The 25828-nt window shown below is 42.3% G+C and overlaps 1 protein-coding gene across 2 annotated transcripts in view; it reads left to right on the top strand.

Annotated features, from left to right (window-relative positions):
- Positions 1-25433, top strand: part of PDIA5 (protein disulfide isomerase family A member 5) — a 102493-nt gene extending 77060 nt beyond the window's left edge. For both annotated transcript variants that reach the window (XM_065070515.1, XM_065070514.1), the window contains 3 exons: positions 10888-10958; positions 20659-20793; positions 24189-25433. In XM_065070515.1, the coding sequence (XP_064926587.1) occupies positions 10888-10958; positions 20659-20793; positions 24189-24269 (287 nt within the window). In that variant the 3' untranslated portion in view covers positions 24270-25433. The remainder of the gene's footprint in view (positions 1-10887; positions 10959-20658; positions 20794-24188) is intronic.
- Positions 25434-25828: the final 395 nt, after the last annotated feature.

Here is a 25828-nt window from a genome sequence, read left to right as displayed (position 1 = left end):
TTTTTGTAGTGAGTTAGTGGCTGTACTGCGACAAGAGAATGTGCAATTAAGAGACATCAGCTTCCTTGGCTCTTCACTTACATTCTTTGTAGGATTTTTCTTTCAGGGCTGGAAGAAGTGAATGAGTGTGCTTAATCTGTGTTGCACCTGATAAAATCACAGGAGACTTTGGGTTGGCTTTACAGCCATTAAAAAGCTGTGTGTTGTTCTAAGCTGTTAGTGGGAGGTGGTATCTGGGTATAATTCTGATGTAAAAGCAAGAGAGTTCTTTGGCTTTCAAGTCAAGCAGGAATCTTGACATCATTGCTGTCTGATGGGTCATCTCCTGGCCATCAGTAAGAAATCAGATAGGGATTTCTTCAGTAGTAAGAGATCAGATAAGGGATCACATTTTTTCAGTTCTGACTAAATCAGTCCTGCCTATCCTTGTGTGTTTCATCAGTAGTGCATAAAATGCTGAGAGCTAAAGCAAACTTGCATTCATTTTACCCTCGGGCTTTGTTCAAAGTATTTATCATTCTGTATCCTGGTATGCTCCTTCTTTGCCTTTTCATGATAAAAACTGCCTGGTTTCTTCCATCCAAGTTATGCATCAAGGAATATACAATGACAAAAAAGCACTTAGCTGAGAGTCCTTGCCAGAGTGGGTTGCACTGGGTGCAGAGTGGGTGCAGACTGTGTTTTGGCTATTAATGCTAACAGCCAGGGCCAGTGTGTGCTTTCAGCCCTGGTATCCTGCTCGTGGGGCCCAGGCTGTCATCAGAAGCCTGGTACTAGGAAAGCAGTAATCTTTCCTTTTCATCCTTCCCATTTCTTGAAGTAAGCTTGGGACAAAGCTGGTTGCACCAAGTCTCAGCCTCTGCACAGGAAGGTTTGATGAGATGCTGCTGTGTTCTGCCCAAGCCGGACTGCCGTGACACTGCAATTTTTGACCGACCACAAGGCTTCAGCCAGTGGCTGCTGGGCCCGAGATGACCAGCCTGGGTCTCAGTGCTGAGCAGACCTGGGTGGCATAATTCTGGGTACAGGATGCGCAGAAGGGGCTAAAATACTTAACAGTTGAATTAATGGGTCCAGATGAACCAAGCAAAGCAGCAGCACACATGGATTCGGTGTCCCATGATTGATTTAGATTGGCTCCCATCAAGAGGTTTTCCTGTTGCTTGCAAGCGCATCTTGTTAAGTTTTCATTAGGAGGCTGTATCAAAGAGCTTGAACAAAATGTGTGTGTTTGTAAATGAAGCTTAAGCTATCAAAAATTATTAAAAACATGCTGAACAGAAAGAATCCATTTCAAGGCAAAAAGCCCTTGCAGGGAGGATTTTCTGGTTGTTGACTGAGGCAGAAGCGAGGTCTGGACCCTCTGATAATGAGTCTTTAAATCCTGCGTGGGCTGGCACTGCAGAATTTTGATATGTTGGCTCTGCACTAACTGGTTTCTCTCCTGCATTAGTGGTGTTCTCTCTACAGGCTGGTGTTAGCGAGGTGCATTCGTGTTGGTGTGAATAGCACCAACAGAGCCCATTAGCAGGCTGGGTTTGATAAAGAATGAATTTATAGAGTGGGCTCTGCGATGAGGCTGTCAGAACTGCTCTTAGCCCCACCGTTTGTTTAGGGGCTATTAATTACCACTGAGAGTGCGCTCTCAACTCAGAAGTTGAGGCACTTCGCGGGACTGTGTGTGGCCGTGGCAGAGGTGCTCAGAGGTGGCTGTTGGGGAGCTGTGACCTTAAATTTGTTGGGGTGATCCTGCTTGTATTGTAAAACAGCACTCATGCTTTAAATCTGTTTGTTGCAACCCTAAAATTTTACAGCTGCTTGAATTGGTGTGAAGAATATTAGTGGTAAATGTAAACAGGTAATATGTAAATATTACCTGTAAATATAAACAGCTCAGGCGTGAGAGGAGGGAAGTACATGCCCTTGCTCCATGAAATCCTCTCCACACAGACACACAGCTGTGTGTTGGTGCAATGCCATGTAAAGTCTGGGTGGGGTGCGTTAAGAGACACTTAACTACGAATACACTACCCATCCTCATGCATTGTTGTCAGACCCATTCCAATAAGACACATACTTTCTCTGGTGCCCCCAAGTTGCCATTATGGGGGCTGCTTTTGAGCCTCATGACGCAGGTGTGGTTCCGTGGTTCTTCCCCCGACTCTGCCGGACCGCTGCTTGCTCCGGGCCCTTTATCTTCTGATTACCAGTTGCATCCACTGGCATGTTAGATGGCAAAATGATTTGTTAGCTCTTTAAGTGTTACATTTTTGTAGATAACATAGGTTGATGCTGGCTTGGTTAGCTAATGTTACGTGCTTCATTTGTGCCACGCAGGTCAGTGACAGTTTTTCTGGAAAATCTGCTGGAACTGGCACTTAAATTTTGTTCTGGACGTAACTATTGTTCTTTAACCCTTTCTGTCCAGAGATATCTTGCTGTACACCTTTCCATCTTAAACGATTGCTTATTGCCAAATTTCAAGCGCTGTCATCTCGTTTGTAATTCACTGTAGTTGGTCGTATCCTTGCCTTTTGTAGTGGACCAAATAGTCCAGGAGTTTTGTGGTGGGTCTTCTCAGCTTTGCAGTTTGGCCTGTTCTGATGACTTTGCTGCTGCTACTGTAGTTGTTCATGTCTAAGGGTGTGTTTTCTGAAGATCTGGGTTTCTGTATCCCTCATCTCTTCTGTGTACCCCCAAAGTGCTACAAAAAAAAAGAGTTCAGATAACATGGGGAGTGAAAAAAACAACAACAAAACACAAAAATACAAACAAACAAAAAACACAATTAACCCATAAAAACCCACCAGCACGCTGTGAAATTGGCAGTAGTTTGCCCATTGTTACGAGTAGTGAGGAAAGCCCTGGTTGACCTGATGCTTAACTGAAAACTTCATGACCTTTTTCAAATCAAAGGACAAATCTCCCTCCTTTCAATTACTAATATATTGTGTCTTGGAAATATGATTATGCTATGTGTCAGGTCATGTCATAAAATGAGCTTTGGTTCCAGATATTCAATTAAAAGGCCCTCCAATTCTCAACTGGTAGAACAAAAGCGAATTAACCTTTCAGTAACATGTCCAAATGCCTTTCTCAAATCTGCCCGTGGATTCAATAACTTCTGTAGCTACACGAATTGTGTTGGTTTAAGCAGTATACCCATTTTCAGCTCTTATCTCTGCAGTTACTGTCTATGGCCTGTCTTTCCTTGACTGACCAAGTAATAGTCTTGTTTTAATTCTAGTTAATCACTTGGAACTCATGAAGTGGAAACGGCTTTGCTTTGCGCTCTATAAGCGCCTGGGTTTGCTTTGATAGCTGTGCAATGTGCTGCTTTCACTTGCTTAGAATTGCAGTCATTTAAAAACCAATAATGGAAGGCAGCATCTACCCCTGTTATTTAGACAGTGACAATTTCAAGCAGAGATAGGGAATGGGAAAGTCATTCCCTGCTCTTCTCTTTACGTGCTGAGGGCTCCAATCCTGCCACATGCTGAGCCCTCAGAGGCCCCCATGGTTTTGCAGCTGAACAAATGGGTTCAGCACCTCGCAGCCCTGCTCCCTGTCATGCAGGATTGTGAACCCCGAGAGTCACTTAACCTCTTCCTGACTCCATTTAACCTTGGGTGTAATGACAGAGGAGGATAATCATGCCTGTCTCTCTTAGGGGCGATTTGAAGCGTAATTAATTGATATTAGTTAAAGCATTTGAGATCACCCGTTGAGAGGTGCTAAAGGGGGAGCTGAGAATAGAGCACAGACAGCACAAGTGCCACGGTCTCACGAATCACCGGGCTTTCAGGTCTCCTCTCAGGAGTTACCCAGGACTTCACTATGAAAATACTGACAGTTGAAGTTAGTATATTTGATACAGCAACATTCTACAACATTAAAATGTATGCATGTTTAAACTCTCTGAAAAATCTCATGTAAAATTCATGCACACCGCTTTGTTACTTTATTTATTGGATTTTTATTATGTACAAGATGCTAAAAGCGCACACAGAAACAACATTGGCGGGGTTATGCATCATTATATATTAATGATGGACAAAATATGAGGTACTGCTTTCTGAAGTCAAAATGCCTGATCTGCACTGGCGTAGACCTGCAGAAGTTGGGCTGCTCGGGTTGGGGTCGGCAGGGGCTGCCATCCTCGCCTGAGCTGTGGGGCAGCACTGGCACCCTGCTCTGAGGACAGCAAAGCCAGGTCACCCCTGCAGCAGTTTCAGCTCAGTGATGTGAGGCAAGGACAGGCTGCAGCCTGATCAGCTGGAGAGCCACTGTGTGAAATCATCTTTTTTAGAAAACCGTTTCCTTTCAGACTAAAAATCACCAGTGCTGGAGAATGTGAATTTCCTGTCTGAATTTGACTGGCTTCAGCTCGCAGCCAGCTCTGGAGGTTACTTAGCCTTTGGCACCCAGCTTGAGCAGCTCATTATAATGAAAACTAGACTGACACTTCCCGATTTCTATCACTTAATCTTTGGATTTGAGCTATTGACACACTGAGCTTCCTGACTCCCTTTGCCATGAAATGCACCTTCCAGTCCTGCTGTTTTTCTTTTGGGTCTTCTGGACCCCCTCCAGTTTGAACTTATTCTTGATTTGTGGACCCAGAACTGCTAACAGCATTGTGGAGGTCCCAGACATAGGGGCCCTCTCCACACCAACTTAATATTTTCAGTTATATATTCAGTGAAGTTCCTTTTGACAACTTCATCATTTTCTTTCAAAGCTATATTGCTAGTATTGTTTGGATTTCTTTTGCTTCTAATACATTTAAAGCCTCTTATATACTTAAAACATCATTATTACCTCTGCTGACTGTAGATATTGCTTTGATGTCCATTTGCTTCCTTTATCTATTTTGTACAAATTGTTAGCTTTTGATTTATATTCATTAAAAACAGCTTCACCTTTCTTCTATGTGCTATGCTAATACAGCTTCCACTCTTCTAAGGAAACTGAATTAACCTTGTACTGTTCAGCTGTAGAGAGGTTATATTATATCACTGAGCTTTGTAGTTTAAAATTAAACAAAGCATGAAGTAACTTAAAGGACGTTTTTCATATATAAGCAAGTAGAAACCTCTGTTTTTTGGAAAGACAACTTGATTCCTTTAGGCAATTCTGAAAATTTTGCACAGTTTTATTTTAAATGTAATAAGGTGACTATTGTCCAACAGGATGCATATGTTTCATGCCCTACTCTGGAGACATTTTTATAATTGCCATCTGGTCCTATTACTTTTGTCCATTCAAGTTTTAAGAATCTCTAAGCTTTTCTTTTGACTTGTTACCATCTCTAAACAGTTCACTTCATTAGAAAAACAAACCCTGTCCAAAAAGTCTCTATTTGAATGTAATAAAGATATGTAGGTTATTCACTTGATTGTTCCATTGATTTGAAATCCTCTTTGCAACCCTTCTGCATCCCATGGGACCCTGAAATTATAGCAAATATTTACAATTTTGAATACAGGTTATTATTTCTCTGGATTTATTGAGTTGCTACCACAACATATGCTTGATTAATCTTATGTCTGGTGCAATCTGCACTTGTTATTTAATATTAGTTATGTGTCTTTCTTACCTTACCTGACAAATGGGTTTATGTTTTTCCCTCTCAGCCTGCTTTTTGTTAAAAAAAATAGAGTTTGCAAGGTGATGCGAGCACTTAGTGAGTTTTTCTATTTCCCCATGCAATATCTTTGTTTTACATCAGGTATACCAAGGTTTTGTGGCATCATGTTGGAAACCAGATCCAGCTCAAGCCTGCGGATCTTTATTTCTTTGGAGTCCTCAAACGAGTGTTTCTGTGAGGATGGAGCCAGCTGCTGTGCTGGCTCATTGGTTCTGTCCTCAAAGACACCCAGAGAAGATGCTGTACTGTGCATTGGTTCCTGCTATCAGTAAATTCAGTCCATGGAAAATAAGCTGGGCTATATGTTTTCCATCACTTCGCCTCCCAAAAGACTCACTGTCTTTCTTTTAAATGCCTCTCTAATTAGAGGAGATTTAATCGGAATCCTTCTCCAGCCATTCCATGATAATGGGTCTGAAGGAAGTCTGCTTGCTTGCTTACTTGATTTCCCTCATCTGCTGTTCATTAGCCATTTCTCTTGGATTTTTACCCACAGAAACCATATTTTTCGTGTGCTGGATCAGTCAAGAACCAATTGGTTTTCAGGGTGAAGAATATGGCATTGCCTACCGTGAGTGTACTGCAGCGTGCCTTCCTGGCCCTCACCAGCTTTACAGCATGGATGGTGGGGATGAAAAACAAACCGTAGAAAATACTGGGTTCATGTAAAATTTTGGATTTGTACTACAAAGGCAAAGAGAACTTAGAACCCCTCTATCACAGGTGTTCTTGCATGGATTCACAGACCTTGGTTTAGGCAGGCAGCCCTCAGGCCCTGCAGGCTTCAGCGGTCACACAGAGCAGATTCCCACCATGGGCTACATGGGCGCCAGAGGGCAAACATTTGAGTGGTGAGAACATCTGGCCAGAGCTGTAATAAAGCTGTATTGTTCGCCAGTTGGGAACAGAGAATGGCCTTAATGCAGGCTACTGCATGTGCATTAGATGTCAAGCCTTCTTGCTTTCCCGCCAGGTGATGCAAGTGTGTTTCTGCATTAGGAAATGAAGTTAGCTCAGATTTGCAGAAGTGGTTAGAGGCTCTGAGCACCAGTGCTGGGATCCTGTGGAAAGGCTGGATGTTCCAGGAGCAGATTTCTTTCAGATGTCTCAATTCAAGTGCAGGAAGTTACTGTTCAGTTCACAACTGCTGTTAACCCTGTTGAGATCAAATTTGACAATGATGTAAAAATGAGGAAAGAAAATTGATAAAGCAAAGCCCGTCATCTACATTAGAATGCTCTGCTCCCAGAAGTGCTACTTTCAATGCTGCTCAACTGAAAGTACACCTCTTGGACTTGTAGGAAGCCTGTGCGCCTGCCATAGCACTCAAATTATTCAAGTAAAATTAAATGGAATGAACCTTCCCACTTCTTTAGTCCATAGTGACTCACTGTCCTATAAATACTACTGAGAAGAGGGCAGCACCTTTTGATTCTTGACACCTTACCCACACCTTCAGATGCCACCAGTTTAATCTCTTTCCGTTGCAGCCCATCTGGAAAATCCTTTGTAAGGAGCCTGCACACTTCCTATCCTCATGTACTGTGCTCAGTACATTTCCTCTCTTTGCACTTTCAAATCTGGAAGATAGTGTTAACACTTAAAATAAATGTGTGATAGTGGGTGTGAAGAGGGAATGGGGAGAACAAGTTTTCCGTCTGTCAAAATGAAGACATCAACCTCTGCTTTTATTTTTTTTGGCATGTGTGCTTTAAATAGAATGACTGGGTTGGGTGACCTCCAAGTGTTTGCTGCATTTGGCAATCTTTCTGAGTTGTAACAGATGAAGTTTTGCTTTTCCATATGATGTGCTCCTTCCCCTTTTTCCATGACTCCTTGAAACTCCTTGGGAATTCAGCACAGTGTTCACATCTGTTCCGGGGATGGATGTCCAAGGCTAACAAAATGCCTACTGGACTTGGAGTCAGCTCTGCCAAAAGCCATATGGTTGTGTTTTAGCTTTACAAGCACAGTGCAGTAAAGAAAGGAGTTTGGGCCAAGAGGGAAATGAGGGGAGGAGGGATGGAGCTCCGGATCAGTAAATGAAGGTAACTTTTGTCGTTTGCCATTAGAATGGGAAGATAAGATGACAGAGAAGAGGAAACAAAAGCTGTGAGCATAGGTTCCTGTATCAGTTGTTTTGAATTACATGGCACTCCTCTGTGTGGTGGTGTTGACCACAACCTCAAGGCATGTTTGGTTTTACCTACCTTTTTCAAAAAAGCCATAACAGTCTAGATAATCGTATGCTTCCTTTTGGCCTTACAAGATGTGCGTCTTTGCTGAGAACCAGGCTCAAAGCTCTTCTTGATGCCACCTGTTGAACGTGCAATGGTGATTTGTTGGGGTGGAAGGAACATGGGGCAGCTGCTGATGCTTCTCAGAGCCAACACCAGCTGAACAGCCACTCAGGCTGTTTTCTTACCAGACATCTGTTGGTGCCCTGTAAAATGGCAGCTTGCATTCTTGATAGCCATTGACCTTTTCTGTGTCTGAAAGAACATGTTATTTGTTGAATCATGCTCTGGTTTTCCTGAATAGTGCAGCCCATGGAGAACTCTCACCTGCAACAGCTTCGGTGGGGGCTTAGTGAGAGGCTTTACCAAGTGCCTTGTCCTCTACAGAACCAGCACTTGCGAGGTGGGAAGCACATTGACTGGTGTATCATAAAGGTGTTAGAGGGGAATGAGATATGAAGTCTCTTGTTTCTCTTGAAATATCTTTTATTGAGAGTTTGAAAGTTGCTGTTTGGTGAAATCTAGATTTCAGGCTCAAGATCATAAGTAGAAAGGAGAACCAGGAAGGTTTAAGTTTTTAGGAGCTTTATGTTTTAGTGTAACAGTTGGAAGTGCTTTCCAGTAAACTACGGCGTGTAAGCATTTAGATGAGAACAAGTGATCTTGTTTTAGGGGTGCCTGATTTTTCTGGTTTTCTTGTCTCTAGAATTCTTTTTAGATGTTGTTACCAGTTCTGATTTATTTGTGTAGAGCAGTGTTAATAAGTCAACCAAGGCAGTCACCCCACTGTACAGGACGTTATCCAAGATGTGTCAAGAGACAGGCCTGACCCAAAGGCTCTTCAGTATCAGGAAGGCAGGACAGGCAAGTGATGAGAGAGAAAATGGGTCACCAAAGTGGGCTGGTGGACATGGGAGCAGCCTGGAGCCTCAGCCTCCGCCACCTCCTCCTTCTATTATTGCCCATTTTCTCCCAGGCAAATGTCAAACTGTTCAACAAAGTTAATAGTTTGTAAGCTGTAGAGGCCCTGCATTATCTCCCAGTGAAACACTGCTGCTATCAGGATAAACTTGTCATTATGCTGTGTGAGAGTTAGAAACCCTTATGATGGAGTTGCAGAAGTGCCTCAGTTTCCCAGGAAATGTCCCCTTGACTTTTCAGTATTCTCAGTTACTGCATAGACTTTCTTTGTATTTATACACGTGTCATTGCAGTGCTTTCAAAATCCTATTCTGAAAGAAAAAAATACTCTAAAATTTAAAGCAGTGCATGTAAGCAATGAAATTGCCTCTGGTGAAGATGAAAGGGGTGTGCAGCCTTTCCTTTGAAAACGAGTGAGCAGTGTTTATCCACAGATACTGTTTTTCTTGTCACTACAAGAGTGAGTGCAGTTTATGAGAGGGTGGCTGCACGCCTCCTAAGAAGGCATTTGTTCAGTACTGACTTAAAAGTAACACAGCCACTTATTTACCAGTATTTTACAATGATAAACAACAGTAGCATAAGCTGTAATTGGAGTTTGTGAACAACTCATCTGTGCTCTCTTAGGTTCCTGTCCAGAAATAATAGCAGGATGAACTCTTTTGCCTTTGCTAGCTTGACAGAAGTGTGTCCATTCCTTTTTTCCCTGCATCTAAGCAAAAAATAGTGTCCTCAGTATTTGCTTGGGAAAAACCTCTTTATGCTATGTTTGAAAAAAGCAATTTGTTAAACATAGGCAGGTACATTCCTATTCAAAGCCTTACTTAGTATCGATATATTGAGAGTCATTTAGATTAATAATAGACAGTGAACATTGCTTCTGAATTAAGAGCACTCGCATCTGAATCTTGAATCAAGAGGCCTGTTCTTGTTCTGCTTGTGTGGCTTCTTCTGAAATGTTTGAATAAAGGTAGTGTATGATTATGCAAGGGATGAACTGGCTTTTTGTTCAATGCTGCGGTGGTTCAAACAAGTTATTAACCCATCTCCTGCACAATATTTGGGGGTTTTTGTCTGCTTTGTCTGTAAAACTCTTCTGGGGTTGCCTGTTTTGTGGTGAACAGGAGGAAGATCTCCAAAAGGTCCAGCAGCAGTCATCCTAACCCAGTACTGGACATCTGGTCTCCATACGTGGAAGATGTGTGGTCTGTTGGACTTTCTTCCCTTCCGCTTCCTTGTGATCCCAATGGCTTGGCCCTAACACAGGCAGTTCCCAAACACTTCTGAATGTTGCCCTCGATCCTCAATGTGGAGTTTTTCTTCAGTGACTTCCTTTCAAATTCCAGTCTCCTGTTCACAAATGCACCACCTTAATTCCGAAGTCCAAATGTAGCTTGTATCTGTGGCAACAGCAGTAATAACCCACGTGGTCATGCCCACGAGGAGGTACAACAGCAGGGAAACATTTTGTTTGTTTGTTTAGCAGGGCCTGTTGCGATGGGATGAGGTGTAATGGTTTTAAACTAAAAGAGGGGAAATTCAGGCTAGACATGACGAAGAAATGTTTTACACTGAGGGTGGTGAAACACTGGCCCAGGTTGCTCAGAGAGGTGGTTGATGCCCTATCCCTGGAGACATCCCATGCCAGGCTGGACGGGGCTCTGAGCAACCTGATCTGGTGAAGATGTCCCTGCCCATTGCAGTGTCTTGGACTAGATAAGCTTTGAAGGTCCCTTCCAACCCAAACTGTTCTATGATTCTATGATCTTTCAGTGCTCCTAAGGGACAGGTGATAGAGAAAAGCCCCCTGTGCCATGGTCCTTACATGGGGTGTCACTTAACTCAAAGTATAGACTTAAACTGGTTGACATGAGAGAAATTTTAAACATGTGCTTAAGTTCATGTAGCTGACACATGGTCTACAGATGCTTTGTCCTGCTTGTCTAAGAACTGGAGAACTCTTGTTTAGAATGATTTTTAATACAAAGTTTCCATTAATTCACTTTGTGTATTGAGTTTGTCCCAGGATCTTATTTACAACTAACGTTTATGCTGTTCTTTTCTTCCCATGTCAATCAGGGTGCCCACACTGTAAGAATGCCATTCCGCATTTTACAACCGCTGCCGAAGTCTTTAAAGAAGATCGAAAGGTAACTTGCTGTTAATAACTTCTGAGATATTTAAGAACATTTTCCACCGTTTGTACTTGTCAGGCTTTGCTTATTGATCAGGTGTTAGGCTTGTACATAAAATTGCTGTTCCCCTAACAGAAAGGTATCTGCATCTTAGAGGTTGTATCTTTTCGGTCAAACAAGAGTTAGCCTGTTTTATTTGTTGCCTTTTCTGTTTGATTCTTTGTGGAAGCGTTCTTTTCTGTGAAGCAAAACACATTCTTTCTCATTGAAAGAATAATATAATTTACATCATCTCCATTCTCCTTCAACTTTTGTCAGCCCTAAGTGGGATGCATGTGGAGAAACCACAAGTTGTGTGACAGTCCTGAAGACCTCAATCATATAACTAATCTTTGCTTGCATAGCATAAATATAATATATTTCTGTAAGTTGGCTGACTTGAGTACAGGATGTCAGACACTTCTAGGACCCTTATGCTTCTGCTTTGAAAATACATGTGATGGCTGAAGCACACCAGTTAATTTCCTTGCATCAGCTGAACAAATTTAACTGAGTGCATGCATGGCTAGGATTAAAAAAAACCTAATACCTAAGCCACTGGATTTAACCAGATAACTAACTAGAAACCTGCTTATTATCTTTGAGTGAACTGTGTTTCATTCTGATTTCTGAATTTGTTCCCACTTCACAATTGCTTTCTATTTAGGTGTAGAATGGAAAAGATTTGGCAATTTAATAGGGAAATTGCTCTCTACAGCTTCCTGAATGGGGGAAGGAGAGAGGGAGGTGCTGATCTCCCTGGGATCCAGTGACAGGATGCCTGCGAATGGTTCAAAGCTGCACCAGGGGAGGTTCAGACTGGACATGAGGAAGCATTTCTTAAGAGGGTGGTCAAGCCCTGGAACAGGCTTCCTAAAGAGATGGTCAATGCCCCAAGCTTGTTGGTATTTAAGAGGCATTTGGACAATGTCCTTAACAACATGCTTTAACTTTTGGTCAGCCTTGAATTGATCAGGCAGATGGACTAGGTGATCGTTGTAGGACCCTTCCAACTGAAACGGTCTGTTCTCTTTTGTATTCTATTCTAAACAAAGATGTAATTTTGTAGAAGTTATAGCCCTATTAATCTGCCTGCTACCATAACAGAACAATTTTTGTCTTTTTTTTTTCTAATTTTCCTCTCATAATTTCTGTAACTCAGAGAAGATGCCATCAGATTGATGAGAAACAAATAACTCCTCTGTCGCTGACTGCAAAAAATTAGAAGTCCATCACTTATGCCCTCTGGCACACAGAAGATTTAGAGGCGTGCAGCTTTCAGTTCTCTTACTGCTATAAATGTGTTTGCTCAGATGCCTCTTGGTTACTTGTTTCCAAGATCTCTGAGAAAGTGTCCTTGTTTTCCCAGCTTTCTGGTAGTTCCCAGTGAAACCTCTCTTTCTTAAACTCATTAAAATTTCAGTCAGAGGGGATGAAGCAAATGTACCAAACAATGTGAAACTTGCTTATTAGAGCCTCAGGATGTATTAACAAGCAATCTGAGACATGGCACAGTTTATTGGACATGGTGGTAACTGCAGGGTTGCGAAACTTTCGCTTTGGACTGCAGGTTATGAAGGACTTCAAGAGCTCAGCGGTGATTGACGGTTGCAGCTCTTGACTCCAGTTTAAGGCTAAAGTGAGGAGGTATAAAACGTAATGAGTTGGAACAGGAGAGCCAGTAGGGAATATTAAGGCTGATACAGTTTCAAAGAGGTGTGTATGGTTACGGAAAATGATGTTATTCCACCCCAGTGACTTATGAAAGTGCCAGGGATTGATTATCTGGGGAGCCCTGTTTAATTGTGTACAGCCAAGGTGCCAGTTGTGTACAACCTGCCAAGGTGCTTCATGTTGCCAGTTTGTGCCCTTGTGGAAAAGAAAATAAACCTGTTTAAGACTTCAGAAGGGCATACGGCTGTTCCCACAAGTGGCACTGGGCATATTCCCATGGTTCAAACTGGGCTGAACCTTCATACTTTAATTCGTAGTTCTGTAGGTTGTCATACTTCTGTAAAATTACTGCTTAAGAAGGAAGACGTATTTCTTCTTTCAAAAGTTTTTAATCTCTAGTAGTGTCTTTTTCACCCCTGGAGAAAGTTGGGTTTTTTTTGTTTTTTTGTGTTTTTTTCACTTTAACAATGTCTGGTAGCATTTAAACTGTGTCTTCTTTTCAATACGGGTGGTCCTTTAATTAAACATTTAATTCTGCAGAAGCCAAAGAACAATCAAACACATTCCAGCCTTGAATTGGTTATGAATGGGATCTTAACAGGTATCCTTTGGGAGAATTCGAGTCTCTGCATTGGAATTTTGAAGATGAGCAGAGCCTGAAGCCGTTAAATATGTGGCCCTGCAGATTCGCTGTAAGGGGGTGGTTTTGGCAGAGAACCCCCTGCCACCTCCCAGGGCTGTGTGTAATTCTGTGCTTTTTCATCATCCGCGTTGCCGGAGTTGGAGTTTAAAAACGCAGTGTTCGGAACATTGGCCCCAAATGTCAGTTCTTGTCGGCCACATCACTGCTGGTGGTTTTAGCAGAAATCGTGAACCTGCGTGCTTGTCTGGGGCAGTGGTGTGGCTATTGCAAAACAAGGCTCTGGGTGTAACCCGTCAACCAGAACCTCTGCATCTTTCCATGTACCTGGAAAAATTCAATGCCAGTAAGACTGGAGACGCTCGTCTAGTGAAGCACTTGGCATATTGCTTTTGGTTATTTAAAAAGAAAAAAAAATAGGAAAGAAAGCCATCTGAAGCCTTCTTGCCTTGGGACACTGTGGTCTTTGCATACAGCTGCCAGGGGAAAAACTTTGACCTGTGCTTCTGTTGGGGTTTAACCCCAGCTGGCAACTAAGCACCGCACAGCCACTCGCTCATTCCTCCCCAGTGGGATGGGGGAGAGAATCGGAAGAGTAAATATGAGAAAACTCATGGGTTGAGATAAAGACAGTTTAATAGGTAAAGCAAAAGCCACACACAAACAAATCAAAACAAGGGATTCATTCCGTGCTTCCCATGGGCAGGCATGTGTTCAGCCATCGCCAGGAAAGCCTGGCTCTATCACACATAACGGTTACCAAGGAAGACAAATGTTCTTAACTCCGAATGTCCCCCTCTTTCTTCTTCCCCCAAAATAAATACCGAGCATGACTTCATATGGTGTGGAATATCCCTCTGGTCAGTCGGGGTCAACTGTCCCAACTTGTTGTGCACCCCCAGCCTCCTTGCTGGTGAGGTGGTATGAGAAGCAGAAAAGGCCTTGACTCTGTGTAAGCACTGCTCAGCAATAATTACAGCATGAGTGCATTATCAGTGTTTTTCTCATACTAAATACAAAACACAGCATTATACTAGGAAAAAAATTAACTCTGTCCCAGCCAAAACCAGGAAGGCTCAGCAGCTTGAATATTGGCAATGACCACTGTGCATCAGAAAATGCGAATGTGAGGACTGTCACTTTGCTGAACAGATTGAGGAGCAGGAAGGCATGTTACTGACTGCTCCAGACACTCTTGAAATGGCATCAGCTAAATCTTAAAAAAAAAAAATCTACATTTTCCCTTTGGGCGATCCTAAAGTTCAGCTTGAAGGAACTGATTTGTGGTGCTCCAGCTTGGATTTACTGAAGGAAAGGTCTTGACTCCTCGAGGCCTCTCAGTAACACATCTCTGGAACTTGCCTAAAGAGGCTGCTGTTTGACCAATCTTCTCCATTTTCACAGAAGACTGTTCAATTGTACAAATGCACTGAGCTAAACCAGAGCACTGCTGCTGGGTTCTAGTGAGTTTGTACAGAAACAGCTGGGGCACAGATGGCTGGAAAGAGTGCAGATAATGGGGTGAGCTGGGGTGCTCGTGGGGGGCTGCAAGTCAGCGGGGAAACTTGTCAGTCCCCAATGTGTATCATGCATTGGCTTTGCAGCTGTGTTTCTAGGCTTGAACCACAGTTTAAAATCATGATACCAACCAAATCACCGTGCAGAGTTGTCCAAATGAGTTAATATTTGAATTTTGCTAAGAATTTGATGTCTGTTTAAAAAGAATGTGTTGAATTTCTTTTTGATTAGACTCATTATATATGGTGATGTTTGCACTGTATATCATGGTGCCTGCTAATGGATCTTCCCTTTGCAAATGGGGCTGCTGTGAGAACAGCTGATGAATTGCAGCTATGGTAATGCTGCTATGGCACATCAGGGCATCTAATATAATCTTCCATTTGCAAGGCCTTTCACATTAAGAACAGTAGCTGAATCTCAACAAGCTTTAGCAGGCCAGCTCATAACTGCCATTAGGATCCAGAACAGGTAATATAAATAGAAACCTATGGAGTAATCATAGAGAAGAATGTGCATCTGTCTTACTCACAGATGCTTTTAAGACATTTGGCGACAACAGACTTTTTTTTCCAATAATCAGGTAATTCTCATCTGGAATTGGCTATACTTTAAAAATGTTGCTTGGAAGCATTCTTCTCCATGCTGCAATTTTATTTTAATTTGTTTTAAGCTTATCATATATCATTCTTCTCTCAAATCAATATTCAGTTAGTTATTCACTTCCATTTTCATAACAAAAGTCAATATTAGCTCCAGCAAAGATTTATTTCCTTGAATCAATAAACCAGTGTGTGGCAGTACATATTTTAACAGGTAAGCAACTGGGATTGCAGGGGGTATTGTTACTATATCATCACATGGTGACTGGGAGACAAACTGTTAAAATGAAAGGGGTTTAAGAATAGAAAGGAGGAGTTACCTGGAAGGTCAAGGGATCCCACTTTCAATTTTCTACACATCTGTTTGATCCACTGGATGTAATTGTGTTCCTTAGCTGCAAGATTCTGCTCTAGAGAGCAAAAAGTTGTTTTAGAATTCTGTTGGAAGAGAATTGTGATGCCTGCTGTACGATTAGATGATACTGCAAGTATTTCTTTCTCCTTCTAATACTTACGCAGTAAAATAATAAGGCATCATACTTGTGTTACATTTGAGGAACATGGAGATCAACAGCTACACTTTCAGCATAGCTCCACTTCTGGTTAAGCACCTAAATGAAAAGTTCTGATTTTTGCAACAGTATGGCATTTGTGATCAGACCACTTCATCTGAACAATATGCTGTGCTCTATATCCTTTTAAAGAGCTCTTCAGAGCTGGTCATGCATTGCTCACATTCTAATGCCATGTGGAGTTAAGTTTGCAATTCTGTAGTTAAACTCCCACTTCTTTGCTAAAACCATGAAAAGCAGCTGTGGGACTTCCATTTTCAGGTAAAGATTACTTTCCAGTTCCAGATGTTGATAGAGTCTTGTTAAACTATATTGACTATTGAATAAAGGATAAATGCATACTAACCTAGTATCATATTATTATTATTATTATGCATAATTATGTATTAGTAGCAGTAGTATTAGCATTATTATGATGCATCCTAACCTTGTATTATAAATTATTATAAGCTGCATAGCAGTTGTGAGGAACTACCAATGACGTTAAGAAAACTGGATGTACTCCAAGGAACTTTATCTGGGATCCACAGTCTCTGATTGACTGTCTTTTCATTTGATAACTATTCTATCCCTGCTACAGCTACTGAAAAGGGTGGTGATAAACTTGAATGGCATTGCCTCTGGAGGGAGAACTCGTATATAATGATGTATTGTCAATACCTAAGGTGGTGCAGGAATAGCACTTAGGGTTTTTTCTTTCTGTAATGTTTTTTCCTCTGGTTATAAGATAGTTAGGAAAGCTCAATAAATTAAATTTTAGCCCTAACAATCAAAATCTCCGTAAAATCAATGTTTTCTTCTGAAAGCTGTTACGCTGGGTTTTTCCATAGTGGATACGTATAGAGATACACACACACACACACACACATACATATATATATATATATACACCCCCCCGAAGTCTTATGTTAGCATTAGAAGAGTTTCTTGTGCTCAGAGATTTTTAGAGCGTTTTTTCCCTGTTGATGAGAAGGAATTTGTGAGAGATGATGCCAAGTATCTTGGCTCCTGGGTACATATCAGGGCTGTCTTATGCATAATCTCTCTGAGATTTCTGGTTGAATAGTGTTTTTAGAAGGCAAAGGTCTTGCTATAACCTGTGCTTTCCAGTGAACTTCCATTTAACTTGTTGCTGGAAGTTGAATATGAAGATCATTTCTGAGAGTGATATTCTCCAGAAGGCTTTAGCCAGATTTTTGTACAGGGCTTTTGGGTTGTTATTTTTCCTGACTCAGTTTCCTTCTTTAATGATGCAGAAAATATGATCATTGATAAGAAGACTGAGAATGAGAAGAATACCTCCCTGCAATATATCACTGCTCACTTGAGCCGGGACTCAAGCACAGCCTTTCTTTTTGTGGGCTGCTTCTTTTTATGTGCAGCCTTTCAGTATAGTCATGAAGTGATTCACCATAACTGATAGCTGCTCTTGGAGGCTCCTCTAACAAAAATCAAGTTTAATATTCACAGTCCATGAAAACACAAACAGAATGAAGCAAAGGGCATTGGTGCTGTTTACTGACATTCTGGTATGTCTTGGAATTCAGCTGTCTGAATTTGATAGAATTTAGATTGGAATTGGTCCTCGGTCCAGAAGTGCGTTTTGCTACAAGTGTTTTTCAGCATTACTTTTCTCTTTTTGCAGTGCACTATATTTGATCTTCCGCTGTGAGACAGGCAAGACAATTAGGACTGTGATGCTATGGTAATGAGTGCATAGAGATGGTAGCAACCTCTATATTTAGGCTGCCTTAACATTTCCACTGTAAAGTAATCACTCAAGCTCTCCTAAGTACTCTTACTCAGCCACTGTTGGCAGCAGGCATTTGAAATGCAGCCTCAGATACAGTCTTGGGAATTAAATTTTTCTATATGAAATTTTGCTCAGGTCTGTATGCATTACAAGGCTTTTCAAAATTTCCGTTTCTCTCACTGGCTGTAAAAATAACTGAACAGGAATGTATGTTCCGAAGAGCTGGGCTCAAAATGACATTTGCAGGAGCAGTGGCAAGTCCGTGGGCCTGTGTGGGAGCTTGTATCAGGAGCATTTCAGAGAATGGCAGACCACGGACGTGTCCTCCAAACACTGCTCCAGATGCATGTGTCCCTCACCATTAGACCTGTTAGATTAGGCACAGCATTAGGCTGATGTTGATTGTTGCAGCCAGATTTAGACTGGGATCTTTGTGCATAACTTCAGTGCACAACAGATGCCCAGACAGACCAGCTCAGATTTCCATGTGCTCTAGAGGACAGCTGTATCTCAAGCTGACTATTTAGCACATCTTTCAGAAGCCACCTCCTTATAGTCCATAAGTCATCTGTTTTGAGGCAACAAAGATGTGCTGAACAAGGTTAATACAGCATTGCATTCCCCCACCATGCCCTTTCCTCACTGGGGCTATTCTTACAAATGCCTTTTGTAAGTGAAATAGGGCTCTTTGCTCTAACCAAAGCCAGTGTAGGTGTTTCCAGAGAGGTACACATAAAAAAGGGCTGCTCTTCCTTCCAATGCACTAAGAGGTAATTTTCCTAATCTCCCAGTCACCCTCTAAGAACAGATGGGTTATCAGTCAAAGTAGTTTCATGCCTCATACCAGCTGCTAAGATCTGGATGACTGCACATATACCTTCCTCTTTTTCTGGCTGTGATCTCTCGCTATAGGATATGGAGAGCAGTGAGGAAAAAATATTGTTTTATTTATTCTTCCTGTTTTCAGGGAACCAGGACTTCCAGTATTCTTTCTACATTCATACCGTGACATTAAATAAATGTTGGTCTCCATTGTATGCTTTCCTTTACACAGAAGGAGCCAACAGGGCTCTACATTTTGGCTGACTGCTGGGGTCAGGAAGGCATAAATACTCAGATGAAACTCTTTTGCAGTGTATTATTCCTAATCTTTCATTTTAACTGGCCCTGAATGAGTAGGAGGCTTTCTGTTTACAAAAGGAAAAAAAAAAAGTGTGATCATACTTGTTTTAACAGCTCTCAAGAGTCCTGTAATACCCTTATTAATGTTTAAAATCGGAAAACAGAAACCAAATATTTAAGGTAAGAGCACTGCTCACTTTATGTAGTGCTTTCCATTTGAAGATAGACCCAAGCGTGATCTTACTGAATATTGTCTTGTCAGGCTTTCAAAGCCAAAACAAAACAAGCAAATTAACTGAAGTTGGCTTTGCCAATCTCTTTAATTACTGCGAGGATAATGAGATTGGGTTTTCTCATTTTGACAGTGTCACCATGAATGTGAAGGGCATAGTGGAATATTAAGTGATCTTTTAATTATGGAAGAACAGTTCAACTGCAACCCTTAAGTCATGCAAGCAAAAGGTATTTTGATCAGACTGTTTGAAGGAGGCTTGTGGAACGGAAATTTCTACTTAAGATGTGGCTGTTATGAAATTAGCACATAATACATTGTAACCCACAATTGCAAAAATTGTTCCTTTAATTTGTTCAGGTTTTTTTACATAGCTAGTAGTTAAACCTGCTTGCTCTTCAGCCGAGCCTGTAAGGGGCTGTGAAGGCAAGTTTGTGTGAGCAGCAGTGCCAGAACTGCCGGTCGCAGGAACAGTCGGTGTGAAATCACAGCGGAAGGCTCAGCTGCCTTAAGTAGAAGCCTATGAATTGCATTTTGTTTTGACATCAGAAATGTTAAGTGCAGCCTGTCCTCAATTACTTCACAGATTCAGGTTTCAAATGTCAAATGCTGGGAACTAGGGTTAGCCTGAGCTGATGCTGGGGGCTCAGCCTGTGCTGACACAGGCAGGGACGGAGGGTGCTGCTCTGCCGCCGGCAGGCTGTTCCCTGCTCAGCGTTTGTTTGTGTGACAGTAGCATCTAGAGGTTTGAAAAGGAATTAAAGCCCACTTGGCTAATGGCTGCACATAACATACAGTCCCTACCTTAAAGGATAGACTGGAAAAAGACAGGAAAGGAAAGATAAACCCAACCTGAGGGCGCAAGTGAGCAATTTCTTGCTTTACTTGCACTACTCAGTAGACAAGACTCTGGCCTCTCACCCACCCCCCTTTGACCTTAGGAGAACTGAATGGAGTTTCTAAAAGCTATTTGAGGTAGAAATCATTACTCCATTAATAGCCTGCATAAGTGACCAGCCGTGTTTGTCCAAGGACAGAAGAGGAAACTTTTCTGAGCGTTAGCGGCACTGCAGGAAGGAGGTTGGGTTAGGTGGATCGTTACCGTTACCAAAGTCACCCTGTCACTGTTCATCACTTGAAAGCAAAGTGCAGGAAAAACATTGCAGCGTGACAGAGCTGTGACCACTGTGCTTGGATTTGGTTTTACTAACACAGCCTCTGCATTGCCCATTTGGAGTCTAACACAGTGCTCCTCAGAGAGGCCAGGAAGGTGATTTTCTGTTCTGTGAGTTGAACACACCTTGCAGCTGCGTGGGCCTGGCGCTGTGCGAGCAGCACCGTGTTTCCTTGGTGGGGAGCAGGCCTCTGCTCTTCCATTTGCGTTGCTTGACCTGGTGGCTGCCCTCTGATCTTCTTCCACAGCTGAGCCATTTCAAAAACCATTGCATTTTTGGCAGAAGACTTGAGTCTCTCCTAGCGCTAAGTCTAAGCTGCAGCGGTATAACCATGAAGTGGAGTCTTGCTTTGTCTTCTCCTGCCTCATGCTGATCTCTTGCGTTTCAGATCGCCTACGCTGCAGTGGACTGTGCCAAAGAGCAGAATCACGACCTGTGTAAGCAGGAGGGGGTGGATGGCTACCCCACCTTCAACTATTACAACTACGGGAAGTTTGTGGAAAAATATACTGGAGAAAGAGGGGTAAGTGAAAGCAAGAGTTGTCACCTGATACAAGGAGAACTGCCTCCTCTGCCTGTACCGCCTTGCAAATGGAAACTGCAGAGTAAATTGTTACCATGCTGGAAGGATGTTTAACTGCTTCTGTTACTGTTACAAGGATGAATCATTGTGTACCACACCCCTGTACATCTCTGCATGAGAAACGTGCTTGGTCTATTTTAGGAACATAAGGAGATGAAAAAGGAGTAGATTTCGTAATGCTTTGTTGTGTATTTTATTCTCTAAGCTGAAGTCTACAAGTGAATTTGGACTAAGTGAAAGTGAAGAGTTTATTTCATGGGCTGCTGCTAAGTGCAGAAATGCCAGAAAATACAGAACTTGGTCCTGTCAGTTCTGGATCTGGATTGTGCGTGTACTGCAAAATGTTACATGTCCACCAGGCTGCCAAATGGTGACGGACCATTGGTTTTATAGCAGGGACAAAGCTGTCTTGTGGGAACTAGGGGAAACTAAATATCTCATTCTCCCTGAATCAGAATCACTGGAGCTCAGGATGGGAACACCAATCGTACCATCTAGCCCATGGTTCCATTCTTTTGTCCTGCTGTGGCCGGCTAATTATATACTATGAGTACAAGGGGCAGAAATGGTGTAATGCCTTCCATGGTTGTAAAGTGCCTGAAAATGAGGGAGCAATCCTATTACTTATGTGTGTCCTCTGTCATAACTCCTAGAGGGAGGTTACTTCTCATCAGTGATTGATTGCCTGGAGGAGCTAGGGTATGCAAGAAAAACTTGGGGTCTTCAAGCTATCCAGTGATTTTCATTAAAAAAAACCTTGCCTGAAAGTTATTGCTGCTATTACAACTCACCAAATTATAGAGAAGCATGAAGGAAGATGCCAAATTCTGAGGTTCTTTGTCAGTCAGGATAGTAGGGAAGTCTTCATGGAGCTTCGCCTCCCAGTTTCCTCCAGCATTAGGACCCCAGTAATTACCATTTTATAGTGCAAATCCAGACGTTGTTACAGATACTCTGTTTAGTTCCGATTGTGGATCTTTTCTTAAAAGTGAAAATGGGTGCAGTAGCCAACAATTAAGTAAAATTTCAGACACAGTCTTTGTATTTCTAACCCATACTTAGAGAAATGATATATGAAAGGAAGGATCTGTAGTGGCTGATAAAAAGAATTTAGCAAGACAGGAGTGCTCTGAGGCCACAGCAGTTTGGAGATGATTATCCCTGTGCTGGAAAGTGGACTGACTAATCCCCTGCGTGTGGCCAACCCTTTCTGGGGTGGAATTAGATTACTCAACAGGAACACTGCAATCTCTCTGCTGCCAGCAGCCGTGTTCCCCCTCCACCTCTCCTGGGACCTATGGTCTTCTGCTTGTGCAGCATCAAATTAGGTTCTGTTATCTCCTATCATGGTAATGCTGGAGGCAGCACTTAGCGCAGTGCCTTCCATGGAGTTTCCAGGTCTGTTCACACATCTGTTTCAGTAACAAGGGACTGTGCTGTTGAAGGACTTCTCATCAGCATGACAACACCTTTTCAACCACCTTGGCCAACCACCTCCTACCTTGCAAAAGAAATCTCAGGAGAGAGCAGTGGGAGCCAGAGGACCTGTTTTCTGTTCCTGATTCTGGCAGTAAATCAGTAGGTGTCCATGAGCATGAAGTTCAGTGTGGTCCAGCTGGTGTATCATCATTTCATGTGGGCAGGGAAGAAGAGAGGCAATGTCAGCTGCCCTGGGAGCACCATGACCTGCTACAGCAGGAGCCATAGCCAGTAAGCAGGAGCTCTCAGCTCCCTGCCACTCCACACTGGAGCACTGGCTATGGGGAAGAGCCTGCAGTAGCATGTAATTTGACCTTCACACCTCCATGGGAACTGCAATTCCAGAGCAGAGATTTTAGGGCACTTCATAGAATAGTTTGGCTTGGAAGGGACCTCCAAAGCTCATGTAGTTCAAACCCTTTACAATGAGCAGGGACATCTTCATCCAGATCAGGTTGCTCAGAGCCCCGTCCAGCCTGGCCTTGAATGTCTCCAGGGATGGGGCATCAACCACCTCTTTGGGCAACCTGGGCCAATGTTTCACCACCCTCAGTGTAAAACATTGTTTCCTCATATCTAGTCTGAATCTCCCCTCTTCTAGTTTAAACCCTTTCACCCCAAGCAGTTCAAGCAATGAAGAGTCAGGACACTCTCTGACCCAAGTGTACTTTAAATGACTTCCAGACACAGAGCTTTGAAAACCAGGGTCCTCCCGTGGGAGCTAGTGATTGCCAGATGTCTTCAGATGGTGTGTGGCCAAAACTCATCACTTCATTTTTTTTCAAGGGAAGAACAGTGAATAGTTACAGTATCACAGAACCACAGAGTAGGTGGGGTTGGAATGGACCTCTGGAGATCATCTAGTCCAACCCACCTGCTAAAGCAGGTTCACCAGAGCAGATCACACAGGAATGTGTCCAGGTGGGTTTTGAGTGTCTCCAGAGAAGGAGTTTTAGAAATGTTTTGTTGTTCAGCCTTCTTAAAAGTGTCCCAGCTCTGGGTTTTTTTGGTTTGTTTTGATTTTAAGTCAATCCTTTGACTTCTGTTGTTTCTTCTCTACCTCTTTGAATTTTGCAACCTTTATCACCAGTTCTGATTGGAGTGTTTTGGGATTTCTTAACAGTAAAAATGGTGTTACTTGCCCAAACAACTACAGTGTTTACATATCAGTGGACAGTGTGTTCAAACACAGCAGCTCACACCTCCACGTATCTGAGCCTTTTGAAACAGCTGCAAGTTGTGTACTGTGCCCAGAGCTTTCCTTGGAAAAGGAAGCTCCTGGCGTCCAACAGCCTTAGAAGTTGTTGAAATACAGAGGTTGGCAGCTAGGCATGCAGGTTTGAAATTGTTTGACTATAATATTGACAGTAACTTGAAAAAAAAATGTAATTATCTTCATCTGAATGTGTGGAAAAGGAAGAAGATCATTATCAAAACTGTTAGGGGATGAGGAACAGTGGCAAACATGTGCATAGCCAACAAATTATCTACTAACTGCTTTCAGAATGACACAGGTGGCATGCAAATGTGGCGTGACGATGTCTTTGAGCATTTTTGCAAATAGGCATCAATGACATTTCTAGGGACAGAGTTCATGGTTTACTGTGAGCTTTAGGGCCTTCTTCTCTGTGTCCCATCTCTTCAAAGTTTGACGTGTGGCATCTGTGTGGGTATTTTCCCCTCGGCTTGCAGTGGAGCAGCACTGGACCAGAGCACTGCACAATGAGGCAATGCAGAAGCAATAACTGTTCCTTAGTTTATATTCTGCTGTGGGAAACAGCAGCTTAAAGTGTTCTTGAAGCACTGTTTTGGTTTGTTTATAAAAATATAACCCTTTTATTTTTCTTCAAAACCAGGAGTCTGGATTCACCACTTTCATGCGAACCCTGAGAGAAAGAGACCATGAAAGAGTAGGAAAGAAGAAGGATGAATTGTAGTTTCTGCCTCAAAAGAAGCTTTCCGCTGCACTGTGAATGGTTCCAGGTCTTTTGTTAATGCACCTGAGACTTCACGTATTCTCAAGACAGAGACTTTTTTTTATAAACAGCCATGGCCATTTTGTACAATTTTGAAATAAAGTGAAACCACTTGATTTTTAAAAGGAAAATAAATTAGAATGTTGCCATAATGTTTTAAAGAAAACTTAGCATTTTCTCTCATGTTGTGAGATGATGCCCACTGACACTCCTATGCAATATTTTTGTAGTCTGTAGTGTGTCTGTAGTTGATGTTGTTTGATAGGGTTTGTTTGGGTTTTTTTTAAGGTATTGCAGTACATGTAAAAAACAAAGTGGGGGAGGGGAACACTTTTTTTGTTTTCTTTTTAAACCAGTGAAGGAAAGTGGGACTTGTAAAACAGAGATTTACCCAAATGCAGTTTTACATTCTTGTGAAATATTAACATGTTCTTCAGTCAGATTTGGGGGAACAATTTTATGGTGCTCAGGGATAAATAAGGTATCTGAGTTAATGAAGACACTAACATTGACCAGCCCAGATCTGTTGATTTCATTTAAATCTCTCTGGTCATTCAGTCAGGACTGTTTACATACCTTTGTAGAATGTATTGAGTTAATTAAACAAAGCATCGAAAATCGGCAGAGCATGGGTAAAATTAAACTAAACCCTCCTTTTTGGCATCAATATTGTTCAAATGCCTCTGTAAGTTATGGCAGGAGCGATTACCTTATAGGGGTATACAGTTAACCTTACAGGGCGTACGGTCTCCCTTCAAATTATGATTGCTCCATGTCAAATATGTGTTGGAAAGTGTTATGTTCAACTGTTTTGATAAATACGTAATACTTTTGATAATGCAGTCATTATATATATATATTACGTGTTTACATTCCAAAAGTTTATCTGCATTTGTATGTGGGATTTTTCCTTTTTTGCTCTTTAAGGAGTTGCATAAACAATCTCTCTGACAAGATCATCACTGAAAAACCTGTATTAGCAGCAGTTGAAATGTGCTACACTCTTGATGCTTAAAAAAGACAAAGACGTTGATCTGGAGGTACTTATGTCTTCACAGGAGGGGAGAGGGAGGCGCAGGAAGTTGTGATTCATTTTGATCTGAAAATAAATTTTTAAAAAGGCCAGTATTTTTATCATTAATCAGCCTTGTTCAGCTTCTTCCCCACTGGGTGAACAACTGTAGCTGGTGGTGGTTTGGGAAGAGCCAGCGCAGCAGGACGGGTGCCCATTGCCCCTTCGCTGGGGACAGCCCAGCCCCAGCTGTGCAGTGCAGTTTGGCGGGGTGAGGGTCGGCCCCCATCTGCCTTGGCACTCAATGGGCGGATGAAACAGCTTCTTATGGCAAAGAACTGAGCCTTGGGTCTGAAATCTTCCTCTTGCTCCTCAGTCTGCCCGTCTCATTTTGCGAGTTTGAATCCTCAGTGAAGGCCGTGCCAGGGGACAACTTGGTGCTGTGCTGCTCAGGAGGGGAACAGCATCTTACCTCCTTCCTGGGTATTTTTTCCTCCTTTCTCTCATC

The sequence above is a fragment of the Columba livia genome, chromosome 7 (genome assembly GCF_036013475.1).
Source record: "Columba livia isolate bColLiv1 breed racing homer chromosome 7, bColLiv1.pat.W.v2, whole genome shotgun sequence".
NCBI lineage: Eukaryota > Metazoa > Chordata > Aves > Columbiformes > Columbidae > Columba > Columba livia.
Note: the sequence above shows the minus strand (reverse complement) of the source record. Positions and strands in the feature narration are given on the sequence as shown.